This window comes from Aulonocara stuartgranti (assembly GCF_965226115.1).
Source record: "Aulonocara stuartgranti genome assembly, chromosome: 3".
NCBI lineage: Eukaryota > Metazoa > Chordata > Actinopteri > Cichliformes > Cichlidae > Aulonocara > Aulonocara stuartgranti.
This window is the reverse complement of record NC_138941.1, coordinates 65,940,193-65,962,570: the sequence shown is the minus strand read 5'-3', so window position 1 is coordinate 65,962,570 and position 22,378 is coordinate 65,940,193. Positions and strand designations below refer to the sequence as shown.

The 22,378-nt window shown below is 43.0% G+C and overlaps 3 protein-coding genes across 3 annotated transcripts in view; 1 reads left to right on the top strand and 2 right to left on the bottom strand.

Annotated features, from left to right (window-relative positions):
* Positions 1-22,378, bottom strand: part of LOC309695321 (butyrophilin-like protein 2) — a 148,240-nt gene that overhangs the window by 73,864 nt on the left and 51,998 nt on the right. The window lies entirely within an intron of this gene.
* LOC309695346 (ICOS ligand-like) lies at positions 1,356-6,046 on the bottom strand. The gene is made up of 3 exons (XM_082515925.1): positions 5,702-6,046; positions 4,457-4,816; positions 1,356-4,381 (listed from the first exon to the last, which is right to left on the bottom strand). Exons 1-3 carry the CDS (start codon positions 5,769-5,771, stop codon positions 4,170-4,172), a joined length of 642 nt encoding a protein of 213 aa, XP_082372051.1. The 5' UTR covers positions 5,772-6,046; the 3' UTR covers positions 1,356-4,169.
* Positions 16,102-17,486, top strand: LOC309694283 (PWWP domain-containing DNA repair factor 3A-like). Its single transcript, XM_082514236.1, has one exon. The coding sequence runs from the start codon at positions 16,207-16,209 to the stop codon at positions 17,302-17,304; it is 1,098 nt and encodes a 365-aa protein (XP_082370362.1). The 5' UTR covers positions 16,102-16,206; the 3' UTR covers positions 17,305-17,486.

The window sequence follows — 22,378 nt, the reverse complement described above, 5'->3', positions numbered from 1 at the left end:
ATTTGGGATTACTTTGAATATGACTGTGCTTTGGATAAAGCAAGTGTCTTGTAGTGGAAAGAGACAAATTATGAGGGACATTTCTAAAGGGAAGAAAATCCCACAAACCTTAAAGTGCACTTGAAAAGTTCACACAAGAAGGCTAACCTAGCTTACCTTGAGAAGGGAGCACACTCAACCCTCATCCCCAGAAACAGATGCTAACCCCAGGCAAGGCAGCGTGATGCATCCCGAGACAACAGGACGGGGATATCTACACAACTGTGTGAGTCAATTGTCTTCAAAAAGTTTATCAATTCACTTGAACCAAAATTACGAACACCCGGTGCTGCAAGAGTTAATAGTCTCATTGGGGCCAAGATATACATTTTATAGTTGCCTGGTATCAATGGTTGTTCATCTGCCTTTATTTATTTATTTATTTAAAGAACCCATAGGTGGAAATGTGAGTTGTCTGTCTCTGCATGTTAGCCCTGCGACAGACAGGGTGCAGGGTATGGTAGCTGGAATAGCAACATACCCAAGGATAAGCAGAAGAGCAGGACTGATATGATGAAACTGGGATTTTGTTACACTTAATTATTGCAAACAAAACTAAAACTATAACTGACACTAATCAAAACTAAACTGAAACTAAGGATTTTCAAAAAAATAAAAACTAAACTAGCGAAAAATTGGTAAAAACTAATTAAAACTGATATAAAATTGAAAATCTGAAGTCGAAACTAAATAAAAATAAAAACTAATGAAAATTGCAAAACTATTAAAACCCTGCTGGTGACTGACTGGAACACTATGATTCACATTTTACATTAACGCCATCCTCACACATGTTTATATATGACCACTAGAGGGAGATGTTGGACTTTAAACACTAACATGGATACAAGCAGATCCCCAATGAGCTTTCATAGTTTGTTAAAGAACAAATCAGCATGTGCAGTTCTAATGAAATGTTTACATGTATATTTACTGTAGATAAAGATTACCTTAATCCTGTGTTTAGGCTGGAGATGAATGAGACTGTGGAAAGTGTTAAACAGGGTGTGCTTCTTGATCAGCCTGTAAACACTAAAGAAGAGCTCATTTATTTCCAGAGTACAGTGAACATATTCAATAAATACATCGGCTCTGATGTTCAGTCTTCCCTCTATCCTGGACCTGTACACGTCCAGGGTTAGGAAACATCTCTGCTCACAACTGTTCAAACTGCTGCCTTCAGGATGGTGACACGGAGCACTGTTTACTAAAACCATCCACCACAGAGACACTTTCTTCCCACAGGCTGTCACTCTGGTTAACAGTGTGAAATAACCCACTGTTATAACATAAAATTCATATGCACACTGCATTACTCAATTTTGTATAATTTAAGACTTTATTTTACTTGTTTTTTCTTACTTCTTATCCAAACCAAACCTTTTCACTTTGCATATTACAAACATTTGTGGGAATGTTTTGAGGAAAACAGAAACCGAGTACATGGTAGCTATGAAAAATGTAATTGAGTTTGAACATGTTCGCACGTTCACACCCGTCAGAGTGAATCATGTCTCCTTTTCTAGGAAAGGTTTTTTGGCTTCAATCTGATTCCAGCCCCAACAGTCTTTGGCTCCTGCTCGAAAATGACATGCACAAAATAAATGGAGTATTACTCTGCAATTAAAAACTCTGTATAAACAGTCTTGGTATCAAAATAAAGCTAACACTTGTGAGACTTCATGAGAGGTATAAATATTACAGCAGACATTTCTGTGTTAAAGTAACTGAGCGTGGAACAAGGGAAAAATACGTTTTTTTCCTTGTCTAAATTTTTTGTTTTTGTATTTTATAGCATTATACCTATTTGAAAACATGCTGCGGTGGACAATAATCTTCAGAAAATCATCAGTCAACATGTGGACATTATCTGTGCAAAGACTAATGCTGCTGAAGTGGAACAAAGCAAAGTTACAGAGGTTTTAGTCAAGACTGCCCGGCCTCCTGCAATTTAGCAGAATCTGTGGGAGTTGAAATGTCTTAAGTATTAAACAGCAGAAATTATTTAATTTATTTTCATGATTAAACTTTTACTCATTTGGGCCAATAGAATCACAGTAACATCACTGCATTAAGGTTAATCCTGCCAATCACAAATTGCAAGGCAGAAACATACATAGAGCAGATGCATGACGCTGGTCATCGTCCAATGAAATCTCTTGTGAAAACAGATGATTTAAGAATTAAAAATAATTAAAAAAAACACACTATTAGCACAGTAAGACTTTATTAACAGTGACACAAACAAACTCGTAATTATCACCAATACTTAAGTCAGTTAAAAAAAGACCAAAGTGCCTCCTTCATGGAAGGAAAATAACTATTTACACTAAAGCTTCACCAATCAGAGGAACGATTGATCCGACTCTAATATTTGCTCTCTTTGGTTTCAAATCGCTGCAGTAAAACTTTGTATATCTCACTCAGTAGTATTTCATTAACGGATGCTAAACACTATCAGGCAGATTCATTATTGCTATCAGCCACAGTAACCTCCCCCACGTTCAGACAGTCACATACAGTGTTGATGTTGTCTGCTGCTAGTGTCTTTGATTATTCTGTAACAGTTTGTCTTTGGGAGCCAAAACACTCAAACTCTACTGGCTGTTACAAGGAAACTATTTGTAAGTCACATTTGAGTTTCCTTTTCTTTTCAAGAGCAGAAGAAACGTCTGCAATTTAAATCCTGTCAGCATAGTTAGACTAATGTAAAGTTGTATGAAATTCAGGAAGTGTTTGATGCCTCCTTGTTGGATGCTCAGTATCATTAGCGTCAGCCTGTACCCAGATCATCTGTTTGCCCCTCGATGTTCAATGACAACAGTGAGAAGACAGAGCAGGTCGACTCTGAGATCAGCCAAGTTGGATCCCGGCCTGATCCGGTTTAAATCTGTGATCCTTTCAGTTTTAGATCCGTGCAGCTCTGCGAGTGAACTCGGACATGGTTTGTTGAACTTTTACAGAGCAACAACATCCTCAGGCGCTCTAGTTCTGAGTCGACCCACTGAGACATGTTAAGGTGACTTTCATTGAACAATCTGTTTAGACTCCGAACCTTTGAAATATTGTTTGATATCATTGAATGAGTGAATCTTATTCTGTAATCTGTCATTTCAGCCTCATCCTCACACAAGTATTTACATCATCTCCAGGATCCAGCTGTGTGAGACACTTTTTTGGTCGGTGCGACAGAGAAGACGAGAAATACTTTGTCATTGATCCGTGTATGAACAACATTAAATGCTTTCAGTACAATGGAACTGACCTTCTGACAGCCGCAGCACTGTCCACAGTTATAAACAGGGACACTAACCTGTAACTGGAAATTAAACCAGCTTCTTCTCATTATTTTGCTCCTTTAAGCACTTTGACAGCAACTTTATGAAGGAGAAAATGACACCGAGCGTCATTCAGCCAAAGGGAAACTGGTCTGTTGAGTCTGTTAACCCAGCAACTGACTCAGAGTTAAAATAAACTTTAAGGGTAAATCTGAGTTTCTCTCATCACTGCTTAAACAAACTTAGAGATGTAACCCAACCCTTATTCCTGGAACAGGGATCACATGTTCTTTCTATGCCAATGATAATTAAATAGATAAATAAACAAACACCAGCAACAAGCAGCCGAGGAAACAGACCCAGCCTGTGTGTGAGAGAAAGGTGCGAGGCGTCAGCTGGAACTACCAAACTCTGCAGTTACATGAAACTGATTTCATTCTGTGTTTTCATAAGGCTGTAATAACACTGCTGAGTTAGTCATGTGACAGTTGGCAGAAGAGCTTTGAGACTGAGAGGTGGTGTCAGTACTGTATCATGGGAAAAACTTGTGTTTGGTTTATTTGTTTTTTGTGCTAATCCTCTTTCTCAGTTTGTTGTTGGTGCTAGGCATGTTCTTAAATTCTTAGTAATGCCAAGATCACTGAGATCTTACAGTTTTTTGGTTATTTGGGCCTCAGTTATAGTTAAATGCTAGCAGAGCACATGGTTAGCCCTGGTGGGGGATGGATGGATGGGGAAGTTAATGTGACTGATAGTGTCTTTGTTTTCTACATGTGGTGCTAACTAATCCAGAAAAATCAAATCAAATTCTCAACATGCTTGATGTCTGGAGGAGTTCAGCATCATCAGCTTCTATGTAGTGTAGATCCTCTCTGTTTCTACACTAATATCAGCAGTAGGAGAATCACTCACACCAGGAGGCTTCTGTGAGCTGTGAGTCTGTCGTTGTTTTTGTCTTCTGTGGATGAAAGGAACAACTCCAAGAAGAAGCAGTGATGAAGTGAAGAGTAAAAGGGCAACGATCAGTCCAATATGTCTAAACCTCTCTTCTCCTCCTGGTGGTCCTGCAGGTGAGAAACAGGTGTGAGTGTCAGCTGTCAGGTGGGTGATCACAGACACACTGAACTCTAGTGACTCACCTGAAAGATCACAGACACTCAGGTTGATGATGCAGATGGGCTCAGTCTCCAAAATGGCTCTCTTCCTGCGGTTTGTCCCTCTCATGAAAACACGACACTCGTACGTTCCCATGTCGTTAATCGTCACATCCTTCAGGATCAGAGACACGTCTCCATCCTTCATCTGTCTGTCCTGCAGAGCCACCCGCTGCTTAAAAGATGGATGCTGGTTGTCTGTGTCAAACTGCTCATCCCGGTAAAACAGGACATGCTCATTCTTGAGGTCAGGTCTGCTCCACTCCACCACTATGACGGATTTGTTTTGAGTTCGACACGACAGAATGGCACTTTGTCCAGATACAGCTGGGATGTTTATCACAACTGAAAGAGAGGAAACAACAGCAGCTGGTTAGTGTGAAGAGCTAGAGTGAGACCACTGAGCTCTGCTGAACACACACACGTTTATTTTACATCATTGGGAACGAGTTCGTGATCAGAGGTGAAATATACGTGTGTGTCTAACTATGCAAATATTAACAACATTTCTTACATTTTAGAAAATACTACACCCACTAATAAAAGCATTTCTTAACATTAGTGAAAAAATAGGTTGTAGTTTTCTTTTTCTTTTTTTAATGGTTTGTTTATTGAACGCTGACAATTTATTTATATTTTGTGAATTAAATATTAATTGACATTTATGGGTTTTAATTTGTATCACATTTGCTACATCTGACATTTATTTTGGCTTAAAATTGGGTTTTGAAATTTATTTGTGTTTTTATGGGACAAACTCTTGAGGAATTAATCATGTAAAAGTCTCAAAACCCCACAAAAAATCATTCAACTTACCTCCAATAAACATATACCTCCTTATGAATGACAGCTGATATTATTTGTTATTATTATAATTGCAATATTACTTTGCAGCGTGTTGCACAGGTCCAGAAAGCGTACATCCATATTTCAGAAATGCCACAAATACAAAATAATATATAAATCCGCAACACGTCCCCGTCACATAGAAACATGAAATAATTGAACTACATACTCAGGTCTCGATGCTCATGGCAGTCAGAATAAGTCATTAAAAAGAAAGCTACTCCTGAAACTTCAACACATCTCAGACACACTTGGACACACACAGTGACAAGTCCTAACAGACTGCCGCCAGCATCATGTCTTCACACACAGAGACAATAATTATTAATATGGCAAAAAGACAGATCAATTTAAAAAGCAAAAGGAAACACAGCTAAATCTCACCTGCAGAGTCGACCACAATGAGGATGACAAACAGCAAAGTCGAGCAGAGCGACGCAGTTACAGCAGACATTTCTGATGTCTTTCAATAACATAACCCAAGTTCAAAAAAACCTGACAGCATTACTCTTCACTGACTGAAATGCAACCATCCAAAGGAGTCATGTCACAACTGTGCAACGTTAATAACAGTTAATAACAGAGCAGACTTGATCACACCTGAGTTTTTAACGGTTTCAGTTCCTGAATAATTTTCACATGTGACTTATCTCCATGTTTAACTGCAGCCTCCAAAAAACAAGCTGTGTTGGAGCCACAGAGAGCAAATCTTTTGTTTGTTATGGAGCACCAGGGAGGAGCCTCTGTGTGCATCTGATTACAGGGAAAGAATGAACCAGTGGAAACGCCCGCATAAACGCGTACAGACAAGCTACATACCACAGCAGTGAGGCTGTGAATGCAAATGACTGAGATGGTTTTTTTCTTTATATTGAGCCAGATAAAGCTTGACAGCTTCTTCATATGAATTCATTTATCATGATGTGCTTCACAGAGTCGCTGTTACATGTCGCTTGTTGTAGTTCATCTCAAGTTGCATTTACCTCATTTTTTGACTTGCTGAGGCATGATGACTTTTGGTTTTTTTGGCATGTAAAACATGGGAATTAAAACAGGCTGTGGTTTCTTTTGTTTGTGCCTGCATAATAAAACATTCACATCTACAAATAAAACCCTTTCCACTAGGACAAAAGATGGCAGTAGCTGAGTCTGATCTGATAACACCTTTGACTTTTCACCATATTGTGAAGGAGGCAATTAATACAATACAAAATATTACACAGAGTGCACTATACTGGTCATAGGATGGGCTATACGCCTTCCAACAACTGCTCACACTGCACAGCAAATACACCGAACAATTACATCCACGCTCTTTGGTTCTGTCCACCAGTTCAGAAGTTTTGGAGTGAGATATGTGAAGACTTATCAAAGTGTCTGAAATGTAACATTCCAGCCTCCACTTTAGTATGCTTGCTGGGCAACTTGGATGAGGTCTAAATAAACACAGCCTACGTTGTTTTTACGGCCCTATGCATTGCCAAGAAAATGGTCCTCATTAACTGGAAAGGTAAAAATAATCTTAATTCTAACCAATATAAAAACCATCTAATAGATCACATTAGTCTTGATACAGCATCTGCCATCACATTTGATCAATCCCTTTGGGCTCCATTGATCGGCTTCATCACCTAGTGGGGGGTCATGGTTTGGTCCTGCCTTCGCTATTGTGGTTGATATGGGGGTAGGGATGGCCTTAGGGCGTCTGGGGAGTCCCTAGGGACGTTTTCCCTGGAGGGGTCAGCCCGGGGGATGTGGCCATGACCTGGTTAGGGGCTCTGATGGCTCTTAGATGGTGTTTTCCTTGTGGCTGCGTACAACGGAGATGGGGGAGGGTCTGTGCTGGCGGACATTGGTTACTGGTCTGGTAGCCTGGCTGCCCCTGGGTGGGTCCAGGACGGGCGTGGAGGCTTGGGAGTCTGGGAATGCTCCGCCCCCTTGTCTGGGGTGCTGGCCGGGCCTTGGGGGCTTGGGTCCTGGCTGTCGTGTCGCGGGAGCTGTGGGCGGGTGGGTGCAGGGGACCTCTGGTGCATCGGCCCAACAAGGGGGCTCTCTAACTGGTGGGGAGGTTGTTATATCTTTGCAGGTGGTGTCCTCACTACAGGAGCTCACACTGCAGGTGGGGGGTGTAGGAATGTTTAGCTTATTTTAGAGTTTAGAAATATGTTATTGTAGAATATAGAACTATTGTAGAGATACTGTGTGTAGAGTAATAAAGGCCTCACTCTTTTGTGAAGTTAGGAGTAGATTTTAGAAGGCTTCTCCCCCACTGAGTGGAAATTCCCCAGAGGATGTCTTAAGGTGGGGGTGTTAACATTTGTAACTGTGGGGGGAGTTTTATGACCTTTAGGAAGATATCTTCACCCACAGTGTTTTAACTGTCACGCACACACATCCACACGCACACTCACTCATGTGCATTCACACATACACACAGGTATGCGCACACACTCACTCACGAGCACTCACATAGACACGTGGGAACGTGCACATGTAGGCATTCACGTGCTCGTGCAAATAGACACAGACAGAGTTTGCAGCACACCGTAGAGGGGGTTTTATGATGGGGTCACTTCTATAAAGCTGGCTGTAACTAACAAAGGAGTGAAGATTTTTGCAGAGGGACACCGGCCTCATCTTCCCTTCTAGAAGTGCATGCTTGAATAAAGATGAATAAAGATTTTGTGAAAATGACTACTGAGTCCGGTGCCATCTCTGGATGCTCGAGGAATAAGAAGAACCGGGGTAAAACTGAATTCTCAACAGTTTTGGTGCCGAACCCGCGGGATTCGCTCGAGGCCCAGAGATGAATTGGCAGAGCTGAGATCGTGAAACGAGGCGAACAGAGAGCTAGCTCACATGATTAAAAGGTAAGCACGACCTGTTTATTTTCGAACCGTGCATATTGTTTAAAGCCTAAATTATCTGTTCGCTAAGTTGAACGTATCCCAGTGTAAATTCACTCAGTAGAAAAGGCGGCTAGTGACCGCCTCAGTGCGTTAAAGCAAGAGACTTTTTTAAGAACTCCAAGTTGATGTTTAGCGTACTGTGAGCGACTAAAGCAAGAGACTTTTTTAAGAACTCCAAGTTGATGTTTAGCGTGCTGAGCGACTAAAGCAAGAGACTTTTGTAAGAACTCCAAGTTGATGTTTAGCGCCCCGTAAGGATATCTCGGTGCGTTAAAGCAGGAGACGTTTGTTACGGATTAATAGCATCGGTGTTTCATCCGTCTTAGTTATTAGGAAAAAGTGGCGGTGATCCGTCCTCGTGCGTTAAAGCAGGAAACTTGTGTTACTATTAGTTAGAAAGCGGGGCTGAGAGGCCTCGTCGCCAGCTACGTGTCACGATCCTGGGTCTTATGACCCAGTGTTTTGAGTTTTAGTTCATTTTGATGTTTTAGTTTATGTAAGCCCTTCAGGTTCCTAAGTTCATTTGTTATCATGCTTAACCTTCCTGCCTTCTTGGGACCTTTTTGTGCCACTGCTATGTGTTAAATGGCTGCCATTTCCACTGTGTTCAGTGGAATATAACCAAACTTGCCACAGGATAGTTTTTACCTGTCAATGTTAATATTCCAGTGTGAATTCCTTAAATCAGCCTAAAATGGCTGAGCAGCAGAAATCCCCACACCCATCACCCTGGGGACCATTTTCTGCCCATTGACTTCCATTATAAACGCTATTTTTCAACCCCAAATTATCATCATATGATTTTATTTTTTCTTCTTTTCTTGGATGTCAATGAAGACTCAGGGCCTTGAAGTTTTAATTTTTAAATTGCAAAAAAAATGCAAAAAAAATAATGGCAGGTCAAAATGTATGTTGGTGCCAATCTTTGGTCCATCTAAAGGCCTACTTATAATGACAATCACATATTACTTCAACTGGTTTTTTGTGGAAATATTTAGTTTCGTTTTTTGGTTTTTGGGGCTTATAACACAGGGCGCTCATGTAATAACACTGGGATTTGAAGGGTTAAAACAACGAAAATATAATTAAAACTTTACATGAATATTTCAGGGAGAAGTAGTTTTACAAGGTTGGCTAATTTAAAGTGGAATAAAATATGGATATATGGTCTTTTTATGGCGTGGCTGAGAATGGTCCCTAGGGTGATGGGTGTGAGTTTTTTAAAGGATGACAGGAGGGTTAAGTGTTTCTAGTTCTTATTATTTCCCCCTCGTGTTTCCAACTATGGTAAATCTCCCCTGCTTTTCATGTGTTTCATGTCTGTGTCTTACATTGTGAAGTTTGGGTTGTCATGTCTACGTCTCATTATGTTTCCTGTTTTATTGTGAAGAGGTCTGGTGTTTCTGTGTTCATCGTGTTCAGTTTTACTCTTCCCCTGTGGCGTTGTTATGTTCATGTTGATCTACTGTGCCTTTCTGTTCCATGTTTCAGATCCCTATGTTCTGTCTCCCCCAGTCTGTTAAGTCCACATGTCTTGAGTTCCGTCAGTGTGTTTCCTGTTTTACTTTCACAGTCTGTTCTATGTTAATGTTTCTAGTTTTGCTTCCCTTGCCTCGTCCTGCTTAATTACTCTCAGCTGTGCTCTCCTCCTGTGGCTCATTCCCCCTCGTTATCCCTCAGTGTATTTAAGCCCCATGTTTCTCTTTGTCAGTGTTGCGTCCTCCATCATAGCTGTGTGATTTTTCCCTGTGGCTCCTTGTGCTTTAGTTTTTCCCAGTTTAGTTTATTTTGTATTGTTTTTCGTGTCCCACTCCACGCCAGCAATAAAGCTGTGTTTTTTGAGTTTAACTTTTGACTCTGTGAGTTTGCGTATGGGTCCTTCTCCTGCCTGCCACACAGCCGAACTGTGACACTACGGGCTGCGCGTGTCACGGGTTTGGTTACCCCACCTAGTCTCGGACGCGGGGTTAGGACCTGAAGGCAGGAGATCCAGGGTGGTGACCTGGGGATTCGTGGCTCCTTAAATAACTAAAGCTAGGTGTTGGATCCTAGTCGTGGTTGATAACGTGCATGAGAGTGGGGGCAAGTTGCTTTGTTAGTGAGAAAACGACTGCTTGGCTCAGCCCACTGACTGCAGTGTGTGTAGACTGTGTAGTGTGTGTGAAAGCGCAGTTAGAGTCTGTGTCTCGTCTGAAGTACGGGAGTCAATTAAAGTAACAAAAAGAATTCGTGTCTAAAAGTGTGTGCTTGTGGTGTGCAGAAATCGCGGCAGGCGGCCGTGTCGCGAATTGTTGCAAGCTGTGAAGTCAATTGGGGGGTTTAATTTGGTTTTATATTTTTTAGGGGAAGAGAAACTGCGGTATCAAGTCCGTGGCGCATGTTTGAACAATTCGTGAGGCGCACAAGCGGACGGTACCCGCTTTGTGTGCCGCTTGGGGCGTTGTCCTGAATCAGCAGAAGTGTCTCGCAGAAAGTTTGAATGGGACTGCGAGAAGCATGAAGTGTGTGTGAGCCAGCCTCGAGGGGGCGGGTTCACAGGTGGGGCGAACGAAGAGTAAAGTGTGAGTGTGTGTGAGAGAGAAAGAAAAGGTGGGGGCGAGTGATCAGCCTGTGAGTGTGTGTGTGAATTCCTTGATGACAAAGAGGGAGACAAAGTAGATTAGTTGATTTTCTATGAAATAATAAGAGTTAAGAAATCGTAGTGATCAAAGAGGAGAAAATGAACTAAAGTAACTAAAGCAAATTAAAGAGTGATCAGTGTTAGACTAATGATAAATAAATTGATAAAATTAATAGTGACATTTAAAGGTGACCAAGTACTCAAGGATGAATGGAGAATTTGATTGCTGACTGTATGAGAGCTGTTGGGCTGAAAGGAAATTGAGGTTGGAGGAGTGAGTTAACAGGTTAATGTGGGGTGAAAAAAAAAGAGAGAGAGAAAAGAAAATGATGAAAACAAAGAAAATAAAAAGTGTGGAAGTGTGAGTGGGAAATTGTCTCCAACTGGGAAGCAGTGACGCTACAGGTCACCTTCTTCCCCTGCTGGACACAAAAGAAAACATAATTAGGAGTGTTGTGGATGAAAATAGTTAACAACAACATCAAGAAGATTTTTGTGTTTGCAGTTAAGAATAAATAAAATTTCATTTTTTGGGTTTAAAGTCAGTAGAGTTCAAAACAAAATAAGCAGAGATGTGTTGCTTTAGGAGTAATGAAAACATATGCAGTCACAGTGAATAATGAAAGTCTCTCAGTCTGTCGTTTACAGGTGGGGAACGGACCTGGATCAATTCTCCACGGGCAGCAGTCGGAAGAAAATTATAGGTTGAAATCATTAGGAAAAAAAAAAAAATAGAAACACCCAGCCAGAATTTTTTGGCTGAATTGTTTTGCAGCTTCCCGTCCTCATCCTGAACAAGCAAGCTCCAAGGAAACGAATCTCTCCCTGAAGACACCGAGTGCAGTTTCAGAAGCACGAGCATGAACATCAACAGTGGACAGGAGTCCAAGAGACAATACCAGAGTTCTGAGCAGAGAGGTCCAGCAGCGCTGTGGGCAAACGGCATCAGAAAGAGAAGAACCACCATCTAGATTGGATGGATGGAGATGCGTTTCCAGCCAGCTGCAACCTCACTGTGTGTGAAGGACTTTTGAGAAGACTGTCTGAGATTGACATTTGCCATGTTTGGAGCGAGATGGCAATGAAAGAGACAGTGGGACAAAGAGAGACACGGGACAAAGCTGAAGAAAACTGACTGCCATTGGACTGAAAAGTGGGAGAGAAAGGAGCAGAAGAGGACTGAGGCGGCTGTTTTAGTGTGGGCAATCAAATTGGGGTTAAGGAATCCGGGGAGACAAGCGACTGCCTGGAAGTGGAGGATTGACACAGTGTCCAGACCACCACAAAAGGGGGAGGAAGACAAGCACTGAGGTATGCAAGTGTACTGTTAGAAAAATGGAAAGTGACACCACACATGCAGCTAATATGCACCAGAGATAAAAAAAAAAATCATACACAAAGTGTTACACATTAAAAGAGGGCATTTGTAGAAGGGGTTAACAACACACAGTGTGGTTGCCGATGGTAACCTGCAAGCATTTGGGGTTTAGCTGTGCCTGACTATGACAGAGTTTTTCATTTAGATGTTTCTGAAACAAACTTTGGAGTGAACGGAGTCTTGTTTCAGAAAAAAGGGGGAAGGTACATGAAAGGATACATAAAGACAGAAAATGTATTAACCCGACTAACACACACACACACACACACACACACACACACACACACACACACACACACACACACACATGTAATGAAGATCAAACACAATTTTAAGTAGGCAATACTGTTACCATCATCCTGTCGGGTTTATTGAGTGGGTTGAGAACTGATACACAGACGACTGAATGAGTATTATTTTGGGGAACATGATAGGAACAGAATCTTGCAGCCAGAGTTTAAATGAGTGAAACTGGCAGATTTTTGTTTTGTTTTGTTTTTGTTTCTGAAGTATGGGTGTTTTCTCACCTATAAGAGAAAGAACATTTTGTGACAAGTCCTAAGACTGGGCTTTTGTATTTTTTCTTTTGTTTTTCAGTTTATTTGTCATTTTTCATTTTATTTTTATTTTTTGAACAGTGCACTGATTTTTGTTTGTGAATTTCTTTTCTTTAAGCAGATCTGCACGTCGGGAATTGAAAGTGCTACACGTCGTCGGGAGGGCCGTTGCGGGTGGGTTTCTCCACATTAAAATGGGCTCTGGAGAAAGCCACTTATTGGGACAAGTCCCTGTCCAAAAAGGATTCAGCGATGTAATCCGATCTAAAGTTCTTCTTTTCTTTTTGAAATGACGTCATTTTGCTGAGGGTGGAAACTAAATGCGACGACAGGTTTCACTATCAGCAAAGAAAGAAAGAATGGATGAATGAATGAATGAATGGAAATAAAACAAACTGACTGACTGGTAAAAGCTGACAAGACTGACTGACTTAACACCATTGTGTGAAGTCAACCCCCACCTGACAAAGGTGTGGATGTATCTCTGTGTGTGTCTCTGTTACAGGAGCAGAAAAATGATAGCAACATCTGAGGTTGCGTGATGGTTTAACCTTTTAAATGCCATTTTTATGTTTGTGAATCTATCAGAGGTGTGTTATTCATGGGCTTGTGTTGCTCACAGAAGTTACTGTGAGAAAGTGTGTACACACCTGCGCAGCGCTAACATTTGCATTTTTTCTACAGCATTGCAGTTTTTTATGTGATTTGATGATGTGGTTTTTAGCAGAACAATTGGTGGATGTTTGTTTCTTTATTACAGGTTTTGTTTTCTTTAAGAGTGTATGTAGCATTCAGCAGAAGTGGACAAGTGACATGAGAAAAACAAATAAGGGATGCAGCTTTTATGGAATATTTGAAGATGGGCTATTGAGCTCATAGTGATACAATGGGTGGAGTGACATTGTTTAAGGGAAGTCACAGATTAAATTGTGGAATAAATTGGGATGATTCATGATTTGGGACAAATTATGGTAATAATAGTGATTTAATGATTGGAGAAAACCTGCACATGATACTTGTCTGTTATGCTGAGTACTTTATCACTTTCATGATCTATAGTTGGTTGCAAATGGGAAGTTTGATTTAGATTGTTTTAGGGAGACTGTGCAACATTCTTATGCATGTCTCATTGGGGAGTTGACACATGGCGAAAGCCGTGTGGCGAGAGGAGTGTTACTTTTTCAATTTGTAGATGTCGTGAGGTGCCAGAGGCAAAGTGGGTGTGGCTGAAGGTCTACAAACGAAAGTGGAACGAGCCCAGGTGGACGGGTCCATTCGAGGTGGAGACCAGGACCTCACACGCGGTCCGACTGAAAGGGAAAGGCGAAACCTGGTACCACTGGAGCCAGTGTGCTGTAGCGGAAGAGCCTAAGAGGTCGGAAAGGCTCTCTGCAAAGGAAAAAAGGGGGAACTCGGCTGAGACCCCCCTACATGGATCCCAGCCCAGGGACAGAATAAATCCCTGATCCATGCAACGACTGAAGGGTAGTCTACCCCGGAAGTTGAAGAAAGAAGAGTAAGAGAGAATCACCCGACTCAGAAGATAAAGGTTTAAAAACAATAATGACAATAACGACAAAAACAAAAGTAAATAAAAAAAACAAAAGGACAAAACAAAACAAAAGAACAAGTGAGATTACATTGGACAAAAGCGATGAGAGAAATAACTAAAATGGGGTTATGGGGAAAGTGGAGAGCAATGGTAGTGTTAGGAGTGATAACTGTTGTAATTGTAACTGTGATTTTTTGAAAGTGAATTGCCCAGAGACAGATCTGAATCCATTCCAGCGACTCCACCATCACAGGCCACGGTGGAGCGAACCAAACGTAGTGAAACAGGTAAATCAGATGAGTGTTTGGATTATTATGGCGGTGTAGAATTGGACTACGTTAAAGGGTCCACAATCTCGTATACATTTTATCTTTGTGCTGTCATTAAATGCAAGGGCTTACTGAACAGTTGAGTCCAACGTCTTTAATGGCAGTACAAAATCAGATGGCGTTAGATATGTTGTTGGGATAAAAAGGGGGCGTTTGCGCGATGTTTGGGGATATGTATTGTACTTTCATTCCAAATAAAACAGTTCCTGATGGCTCTGTGACCCGAGCGCTGGAAGGCCTAAAGACGTCCACCGTAATGTATGAGCATTCGGGAATGGACAACCCGCTGGAAGCATGGATGACTTCTGTCTTTGGGCAATGGAAAGGTTTCATTATGTCAATTATGGTTTCTTTGTCTGTTTTATTGCAGTATTAGTGACATGTGGGTGTTGTTGTGTGCCTTGTATCAGAGCCTTGTTCGTAAGACTCATCAATCGTGCTGTGGGAGACTCTGATACAGGGCCGACACCATGATGCCACTTTTGGGAAATGGGGAGTCACAGTATGAAAACGTTTTGGTGAGAGATTTAGTTTAGTTTTATCTGCCATGGAGCAGATAAAAAAGGGGGACTTGTAGGAATGTTTAGCTTATTTTAGAGTTTAGAAATATGTTATTGTAGAATATAGAACTATTGTAGAGATACTGTGTGTAGAGTAATAAAGGCCTCACTCTTTTGTGAAGTTAGGAGTAGATTTTAGGGCGGCAAATCTTTTAGTGTGGTATACAGTCCACGAGAAATAACAAACATTTGTTAACAGGAATTGTCTGCACGACGCATTGCTTTCACTATTGACTGCAGGTTTTGTTTCGGGGCATAAAGCTACTGCGGCTACCGGTTTATCCACCCTGGCGCCTACTACGGACCTTCAACTCCCCCAAATAAAGAAAATAAGCCCCGATTAATGTCAGATCGCTGGTATTCCGGTGTCCCAATGAACTCCAGGGAAAGCTTTCCACAAGGAGGAATACACCAAATATTACAGCAATGAAAGGTGCACCTGGAAAAACAAGGAAAAAGGAACCTAAAAAGAAGTCGCCAGAGAAAGACCCCTCAGATGCGGTTTTGTCTCCCAGCAAGAATGATTCAAGTGCTGTGCCAGGCAGCGGCAACTGCAGCGACTGCGGCCTTGTCTTTTCAATAGAGGCTAGTACTCCAAAAAATGAAAGGGAGAAAATGAGGTTTGCACAAGAAGCCTGCTTGACCTCCACACCAGTCTACAGCACCACCTATGATGTCCCGTCAACCATTTCAGGCTCCCCTCCTTAAGGGGAGCTACAATACACTGAGTTCATCACTCAGATAAAGACAACAGCGGTAGATTCACAGTCAAAACCTCAACGTAAGCGTAAGAGACTGGTTAAACAAAGACAGACAAAGACGCAAACGCAGACCGATGGTAAAACCGATGATTCTCCAGTCAAGTGCCGGCGTGGTAGGAAGCCAAAAAGAGAGACTGGGAATTTAAATAAAGAGAAATCATCCTCCCGCTCCAGGCCAAGATTTGAACTCCAGAAGGCTGAAGCAGAAAGTCAAGATGACTCCATGATGTCTTCGGATCTTTCAATAGAACTGAGTCATCATGAAGAACAGCTGTCTACTTTGTCCTACCAGAAGGATGACATAAGTGATGAGGAGGACGAGGAAGAGCTCCCAAGTTTCCTGATGCGGACAGACGAAAAGCCCCCATCCATTACCGAAGGAGCATTTGTGTGGCACAAATATAGAAACTATCCATATTGGCCTGCATTGGTAAAAAGTGTGAACAGAAAGCACAGAAAAGCCAGTATCATCTTCATTGATGACTCAATCATTGAGAAAAAGAAAGGGTTTGCTGTGGCTCTAAAATGCTTGAAACCTTTTGACTGTGAAGAAGCTAATGAACTCATGTGTAAAGCCAAAGAAAGCTATGATGCTGCAATATCATGGTCCCTGGATCTCATAACCAACTACAGATTTCGGATTGCATGTGGCTCATTTTCTGGCTCCTTCATACAGTACTTTGATCACGATATGAGTTATCCTGTGAGGAGGAGGTATCCAAAGGCAGCTTCAGAGAGACTAACCATCATCAGTGATTCAACAATGGAGGAGCCATGTGATGTTAAGGAGGACAGCTTTAGTGAACAGCAGAAGGAAATAAGGTGTTCAAAGAGGTTGCTGCCAGATCGGACCCATGCTGCCCACAACCGCGCAAATGAGAAGCTTGAACATTTCATTGTCAAGCAACACATGGTCGACGCACACCTCCTGGCTGTGATCCATGGACAGGAGAAGTCCAGGTGGCTTCGCTCCTTCTTAAGTGACAATCGTAGACGAGTGGTGAACATATACCTTGAAGATGACCATCAGCTCGACCAAGTCTACTGCTACCTAAATGAGCTCTATACAGCAGCTGTGGCCAACGCCCCCTGCGTAGCTGATGTGAAATCCATGGATCGTGTCCCTTTTGTCCTGGATGTGCTTCTTCCTGAGGCCATTATTTATGCCATTGCTGGAGTGGACAACATTTCAGTAAAAACAGCAGAAGAAAAATACCTCAGGGGGCGGCGTATAAGTAACAGAGAAAGGCAGCAGTTTGATTTAAAGATTGAGCAGCAAATGAGGAAGAAATCGCATCCAAACACTTCCATTATTCTCTGACTGTCGGTCTGAGTGTCAAGATTTGTGACATTTTGAGTGTTTTAAGTTTTGTTTATAAGTAATGCAGCCATAACCGGTGTGCCTTGCAATCAATCACTGCACTGTTTTGTTTTTGTTTGTTTGTTTTTGTTTGTTTGTTTTTGTATACTTGTAAAAAGTGAATATCAAGCATATAATAAAACCTAAAAAAAGGCCATGAAAAAAAAAAAAAAAAAAAGAGTAGATTTTAGAAGGCTTCTCCCCCACTGAGTGGAAATTCCCCAGAGGATGTCTTAAGGTGGGGGTGTTAACATTTGTAACTGTGGGGGGAGTTTTATGACCTTTAGGAAGATATCTTCACCCACAGTGTTTTAACTGTCACGCACACACACTCATGTGCATTCACACATACACACAGGTATGCGCACACACTCACTCACGAGCACTCACATAGACACGTGGGAACGTGCACATGTAGGCATTCACGTGCTCGTGCACATAGACACAGACAGAGTTTGCAGCACACTGTAGAGGGGGTTTTATGATGGGGTCACTTCTATAAAGCTGGCTGTAACAAACAAAGGAGTGAAGATATTTGCAGAGGGACACCGGCCTCATCTTCCCTTCTAGAAGTGCATGCTTGAATAAAGATGAATAAAGATTTTGTGAAAATGACTACTGAGTCCGGTGCCATCTCTGGATGCTCGAGGAATAAGAAGAACCGGGGTAAAACTGAATTCTCAACAGGGGAGAGATATAGGAGAGGTAGAGAATGAACTCAACCTGGGTGTCTATTGTCTTGTGTAGTTTGGGAGATGATTGGATGATGGGGTGGGTGCAGTTTTCTCTGGGGTGGAGTCGGGTGGGCTGCCCCGGACTCTGTGGGGCTGAGCGGTGCTGCTGCTGCGGGCCCCGGTACGGATGGGCCTGGGCCCCTTTGCCCTGGTGGGTTCCAGAATGTGGGGGTGCCTACTGGGGTCAGCGGGGGAGCTGGCCCCTACCTTTCTTCCCTCCCCATCCTCAGCTGCCTCCCTATTCCCGCTCTACCACACCCACCCACACACGCAGGGCTTGGGGTGCAGGTATGTCACCAGGGTGCAGGGGAGGCACTCCCCCTCTGTCCCCTTCTGGCCGCCTGTGCCTCAGTTTTATTCTGCAAGCTAGACATCCACATTACTCACACTCTCACATAACACATACATATAGGGCCTTGGGGGTGGGCACGTTTTACAGCATCCAGAGGATGGTCGGTGTACTCCAACCCACCTCTGGCGCTGGTGCCCTACCCTCAATTTTAAATGCATATAGACACTAAGGGTTTTCAGGAGGAGCCGTGCTGCTCTCTGAGAGGAAGCTAGTACCATGCTCTCCTGAGTTTTAAATGCACTTTAGAACAGCACACAGCAACACTACATATGAGCGGGCGGAGGGAGGTTTGGGGTCTTTACTCACCCCGGTTCTGTTAGCCGTCAGGGCTGGGGGGCTGGGAGGAGGTGCTGGCCGTCAGATTGGGGTCTGGAATGCGGGGCCTCCCTGCTACTGCGGATAAGGAGGTGGTCTGCTTGCCTCCACCCCAGAGAGAAGGGTTACATCTCCTGGGTCTAGGTGCGGATTGCCCCTCTGGGGGCGGGGTTACCTGGACCTGGGGTATAGAGTATGTTTGGGGAGTGCGACTCTCTGTGCAGTGTCTATTTGTGTCTGTCTACACGTTGGGTGAGTGCCGAGTATTTGGTTGTGCATATGGGGTGGGAATGCACGTCTGTGTCCACGTGTGTCTGTTCGTCTGTGTCTATATGTCAGGTTGGGTCTTAGACTCAACCTCAGGTACATCTCAGGCCCTCTAAAGTACGGAGGCCTATCTCCCCTCACCACACTCCCTGCCGGTGGCTGATGCCCTCAGACGTTGGTGTGTTGGAGGTCCTTGTCGACTTTGGCTGGGCGCTCATGTATGTACCGGCTCACTCCTGGTGGCCGATTGGCGGGGCCTGGCGCCTGTGGCCCGGCTGGGCCCCTTCCAGGGGGTGGGATGCCCTCAAGCCTCTGGCCTCTGGGCCTGAAGCTCGACCTCTCTGGCACAGCTGGCTGCCGGCAGAGCCCAGCGGGCACACCACTGCAACCCCCTCTGGCCTCTGCTCTGTAGCTGCGGGGTGACCTCACGTTTGGGGCTCTACTCAGCTCTTCCCAGGAGGGTGGCACGGTTCCCCCCTTTTGGTGGTCCTTCTCGGGTCCTTGTACTCTGGGGCCTGGATCTCCTCCATACCTGCTTCATGCCCTGGGGGATGGGGCTATGGCTCCCCACATTCCCTAGCAGATTGTTACATGGAGAAACCTTTGGAATACAAGCATGCTGATCCACACAGGTGTGCACACAGGTGTACACAGGGGTGTTCACAGACAAGTTCACACACAAACTACACCCTTTTTGGCTCAAAAAGGGTGTAGTTTGTGGGGCTCATTGTGGGCTCACAATGAGCAATTGGGCTCACAAAGCACATTGTGCGCTGTCTATCTTGCGTGCTGCACAATAGCGTTTAATATTTAGTATCTACTGTTATCTACTGCTAGCTAGTTTATTGTGATGGTGCTGTTTTTATTATGTTGCTCTTTTTTTGTTTGTTTGTTTTCTCTTCTGTTTTTTTTTCTCCATACAGGTGACCCAGGTGTTTTGTTTGTTTTTCTCCCCTCCCCCCCTCCCCCCCTTCTCACCGTCTCTTCTCCCCATTGGTTTTCTTTCTCTCCCTCTCTTTCTTTCATTCTTTCTCCCTGTCCTATCCCCCAGTCATGTCTGTCCCGTTTGTAGCAACCGAAAATAAAATAAATAAAAGGTCAATAAAATGGACCAATATGGCAAGGCCATGATGATCCACTTGGTAAAATAAATCCGCTTGGCATCTTTCTTGGCCTCAAGACAACAATTCTGATGGCTATAGATCCAAATGGGACAAAAAAAAAAAGAGAAAGAAAAAAAAAGAAACCCAACCTTGTGAGGCACTTTTGTGTTGGTGTTTTGAGCTCTGCAGCTACTCATTCAGCAGTTTCATGCTACCTCAACATGCAACGACCATGTAAATTTCCAGATTGTTTCATTTTATTTCTATTTCTATTTATATAATGTACATGACCCACCCACTTGCTGCACATAATTTCCTCTTTGTATATATTTATTCCCTGTATATAAAGATCTGTCTTCTCTCTCTTTTTTCTTTGCACAGTCGAGGAGAGTATCACGTCACATTTCACTGCGTGTTATGCCTGTGTAACCACGCACGTGACAAATAACGAATCTTGAATCTTGAACGACCCCACTCTGTAACCTAGTCTGAATTTCTGTTGTTCCCACTTTGCAAAAACAGAACGTACATTTTATCTTGGAATAATAAACTTAGGCTGGGCTCCAGCCACTAATCCAGGGGTGTTAAAGTTGTTACCAAAAAGTTGAACATAATTCAAAGCATATCCGTTGAAGGGTGTCAGTAGCATTCAGCTGAGGGGACAAGGTGACTCTTTACATGTGCATTGACTCCTAAAGCTCATTCTCCTGTCTGCCTTTGTGGTGTTATTATTATAGAGCACAATAACAGTAACAATAAGTCCACTGGTGGCATCCTTTACACCACTGCATATGATCCATTCACTGAGTTTGGTGAGGCTTGCATGCAGCTGCTCGGGCATGGAAACCCATTCCATGAAGCTCTCTATGCACTGTTCTCCAGCTAATCTGAAGATCACATGAAGCTTGGTTATGTGTAGAAACTGACTCTGCAGAAAGTTTGTGCTGACCCCATTCTATGATTTTATATGGGAAACTTCATCATGGCTAAGTTGCTGTCATTTCCAGAATCTTCCACTTTGTAATAACACCACTAACAGCTGACTGTGGAATATTTAGTAAAGAGGAAGTTTTACACTCCTGTCACTATGGAAGTGATTGGAACACTTGGATTCAATGACTTGGATGAATACTTGGGGCTGTGCAGTTCACTTCTAAAACACAGTTATACCTCTGCAGTCCTACAATTTTAATAATGAAGCAACAGTGCCATCATGAGGACAGAATCAAACATTGCGCTAGATAATTTTGAAGAAAGAACAGAGGTGAGATGAGGAAACCATAAATATTATGCAAACACTTCCACCACGAGAGCAAAATTACATGTCCTGTTTTTCAGAAATAAAAACTATTCATTCTAAAACACACATTACCTGTACTCAAGCATCTCAATGCACTTTGTTTATTCTTTGTTTTCTGCATTCAGAAAATGTGTATTAGGTAGCCACAGCGAAATAAGTCAAATTTTCCATCTCACACTTCAGAAGTGTATGAGACAGAACCTGTCCACTGAAAAGGCCAGGAATGAAGAGCCCCTCTGGAGGGCAGGAGTCCAGTGGTGAGTTAACAGGTGTTACATCCTGTGAGGCTGTGGGAGTGTGTGGGCGTGGTGTTGTCTTCTCCCTCTCCTCCTCCTTCTTTCTGGCCCCTCCCCTTGTCTCTCTCTGCCCCTGCCTTCTCCTTTAGGACACACCTGCTGCTCATCTGCCCTCGTTTACCACCAATTACCCTCAGGGGTGATATAAGCTTGAGAAGAGCAGTGTGGAGGAGGGAGAGGTTTCTGGTGGATTTCCTCTGTGCTGGTCAGAGTGTGCTACTGGCTTAGGTGTGGAACAGCCTGCTGCGTGTGACCAGCCTTCTGGTGTGTGGCTCTTTGTGAGTAGTGCTTAACTGAGCAGTGATTGCCCATGAGTGACGGCGGCCTTCATTAGTTTGTGTGGCCTGCCTGGATATTGTTTGCTAGCAGCGTTGCTGTCTCTTTCTGTTGAAGCCATATTGTTGCTTTCTTTGTTGAAGTGGTCATTACCACTTTGGATTGACCTCCCTGATTTCTCATTAAAGCAGCGGTGCTGTCTCCTTTTGTTGTTGCCATTTATATGATTATTAACCCTTTAAGACCTACCATAGAACCAAGTCCGCCAGAGCTTATATTATATTTTTACATGCTGTGGAGCCATTTTTGGGAGCATTTCAAGTTGCTATACATCAATACAACCATTATAGCCCAGATTTTAATAATATGTATTCATTAAGTGCATAGTAATT

Bases quoted from the DNA above. Each gene is read 5' to 3' on its own strand.
- LOC309694283 (XM_082514236.1), top strand. From the start codon at position 16,207: ATGATGTCTTCGGATCTTTCAATAGAACTGAGTCATCATGAAGAACAG.
- LOC309695346 (XM_082515925.1), bottom strand. From the start codon at position 5,771: ATGTCTGCTGTAACTGCGTCGCTCTGCTCGACTTTGCTGTTTGTCATC. The intron at 4,817-5,701 runs GTGAGATTTAGC...CCTCTCTTTCAG, and splicing joins CATTGTGGTCGACTCTGCAG to TTGTGATAAACATCCCAGCT. The intron at 4,382-4,456 runs GTGAGTCACTAG...TCTCACCTGCAG, and splicing joins GAGTGTCTGTGATCTTTCAG to GACCACCAGGAGGAGAAGAG.